We start from the raw sequence: 2374 nt of genomic DNA on the forward strand, positions 1-2374 counted from the left end.
CACACACACACACACACACACACACACACACACACACACACACACACACACACACACACACACACACACACACACACACACACACACACACACACACACACACACACACACGGGCAACCGAACACCCTTCACAATGACAAGTTCACAGTGTTCTATCTATCCCACTATCAGTGTTAGGAACAGCGACACAATATCACACAGTTTTGAGCATGTGACAGCTGCATGTGACAGCTGCATGTGACAGCTGCATGTGACAGCTGCAATGCCTAGTGCCGTATTAAACGCTACAGTGACGCGACCACGAAATGCCAACAGCAGTAAGGAACGCAAGAATTCCAGCCACAGAACGCAGCAAACAAGAGAACATATCAAGTATGCAAGCAAGAGAACGCAGCAAACAAGTGTACGTATCAAGTATTCAAGCAAGAGAACAACGCAGCAAGTGAGCTGGTACTCTCACGACACTTGCCATTTTCATCTTCCGACTTTTGCCAGTTAATATTATATTGTGCGCGACAGGTGACCGTTCTATAGGTGTGGCCTTACTACAGAGGTAGTCGTTCTATAGAGGTGATAACGGGGCCCCAGTGTCACAGGCCTCTAGTAACTCTGTCATCATCCTTAGATACCACTGCAGCCAGATCCTGACAACAATCACAATGTCCAGCATCCCTAGCAATCATCACAATTTCTAACATCCATAGCAACCAACACATTTCCAGCATCCCTAACAACCGTCTCTCTCAGCATCCCTAGAAACCCTCATTCCCGACATCCCTAGCAACCGTCACTCCTGACATCCCTAGTAACCGTCGTCACTCCCAGCATCCCTAGCAACCGTCGTCACATACGGCATCAGCCGCGCGGCATTGAACGTCCGTCGCGACGACTCGCCTCGCCTCGCCGGCGCCCCCTACCCCCGCCATCACTCGCCTCCTCCGCTGCGCGTCCCTGCGGCAACCGCCTCCTCTCCGGCGAGCAGCAGCACGTGCGCCTCGTCTCCGCCGTCGCCGCGGCGACCGCGGTCGAACAGCGCCGTCAGCTCGCCGTTCTGCGCGCCGCCGCCGCCAGGGGTCGCCGCCGCCGCGTCGAGCGCGCGCACGACCTCGCGAAAGTTCGCGACGCTCAGGTCGACGTCGCGGAACGCGTGCAGCAGGAAGATGGCGCCGACGATCGTCGCGAAGCCGCACAGGATCCCGACGACGTCCTGCGCCGCCAGGTGGCGCCACTCCTGGAAGAGCAGCGCCGAGGCGACGATCGTGAACGTCGTGAAGAACACGTAGTATATCGGCGACACGACCGACGTGTTGAACGTGTCGAGAGCGCGGTTCAGGTAGTTCATCTGAACGGTGACGCACACGGCGACGGCGCCGACGAAGAACCACGTGAGAGGGTTCGCGAACTCGGACGACGAACCTCCGGAGAAGGTCTCGGAGAGGGCGACGCCAACGCCCTTGCACGCCATGACGGAGAGCGAGCCGACGAGCGAACAGATGGCGATGTAGACGAGGATGTTGTCGCTGCCGTGGCGCGGCGCGTAGTAGAAGATGAGGACGAGAACGACGACGACGACGACGAACGCGTACGTGACGAACGCTGAAACACAAGAGCAGCCGCGGCGCGATTAACACAAGAGCAGCCGTACGTGACAACGACGACGACGACGAACGCGTACGTGACGAACAGCTGAAACACAAGAGCAGCCGCGGCGCGATTAACACAAGAGCAGCCGCGACATGATTAACACAAGAGCAGCCGTACGTGACGACGACGACGACGACAAACGCGTACGTGACGAACGCTGAAACACAAGAGCAGCCGCGGCATAAAACAAACGCTGAAACTCAATCTTGAGCAGCCACGGCGTAACGAACGCTGAAACACAAGAGCAGCAGCGCCCTCTGACAAACGCTGAAATACACAAGAGCAGCCGTATGTAATACAATCTTCGCCGCTGCTCTCTTCCGCACTCGGCGGTACCATCGCCGCCTACAGATGGCAGCAGCACCGTCGTCGCCCCGCGTACACAGGTGGCAGCACCGTCGTCGCCCCGCGTACACAGGTGGCAGCACCGTCATCGCCCCGCGTACACAGGTGGCAGCACCGTCGTCGCCCCGCGTACACAGGTGGCAGCACCGTCGTCGCCCCGCGTACACAGGTGGCAGCACCGTCGTCGCTCCGCGTACACAGGTGGCAGCACCGACTCACCGGGGTCGACGAGCTTCGCAGCGAGTTCCTCCATCGTGTCGACAGCCGGTTCCTTCGGCGAGTGTATGATGATCATGAGCGCACCGACCATGCACAGGAAGCAGCCGAGCTTGCCGAGGATGTTCAGCCGCTCGTTGAGGTAGCGCGACGCCAGCACCGCGCTGCC

At 58.7% G+C, this 2374-nt stretch overlaps 1 protein-coding gene across 1 annotated transcript in view; it reads right to left on the minus strand.

Moving 5' to 3' along the window:
* LOC106819517 (magnesium transporter NIPA2-like) overlaps window positions 1-2374 on the minus strand; it is a gene marked incomplete at both ends in the record, with an annotated part of 20220 nt that overhangs the window by 10155 nt on the left and 7691 nt on the right. The window contains 2 exons of the mRNA XM_014824137.1: window positions 1085-1596; window positions 2209-2369. Coding sequence (XP_014679623.1) covers window positions 1085-1596; window positions 2209-2369 — 673 coding nt within the window. The remainder of the gene's footprint in view (window positions 1-1084; window positions 1597-2208; window positions 2370-2374) is intronic.

Source organism: Priapulus caudatus, unplaced genomic scaffold, assembly GCF_000485595.1.
Source record: "Priapulus caudatus unplaced genomic scaffold, Priapulus_caudatus-5.0.1 Scaffold3595, whole genome shotgun sequence".
Taxonomy (NCBI): domain Eukaryota; kingdom Metazoa; phylum Priapulida; class Priapulimorpha; order Priapulimorphida; family Priapulidae; genus Priapulus; species Priapulus caudatus.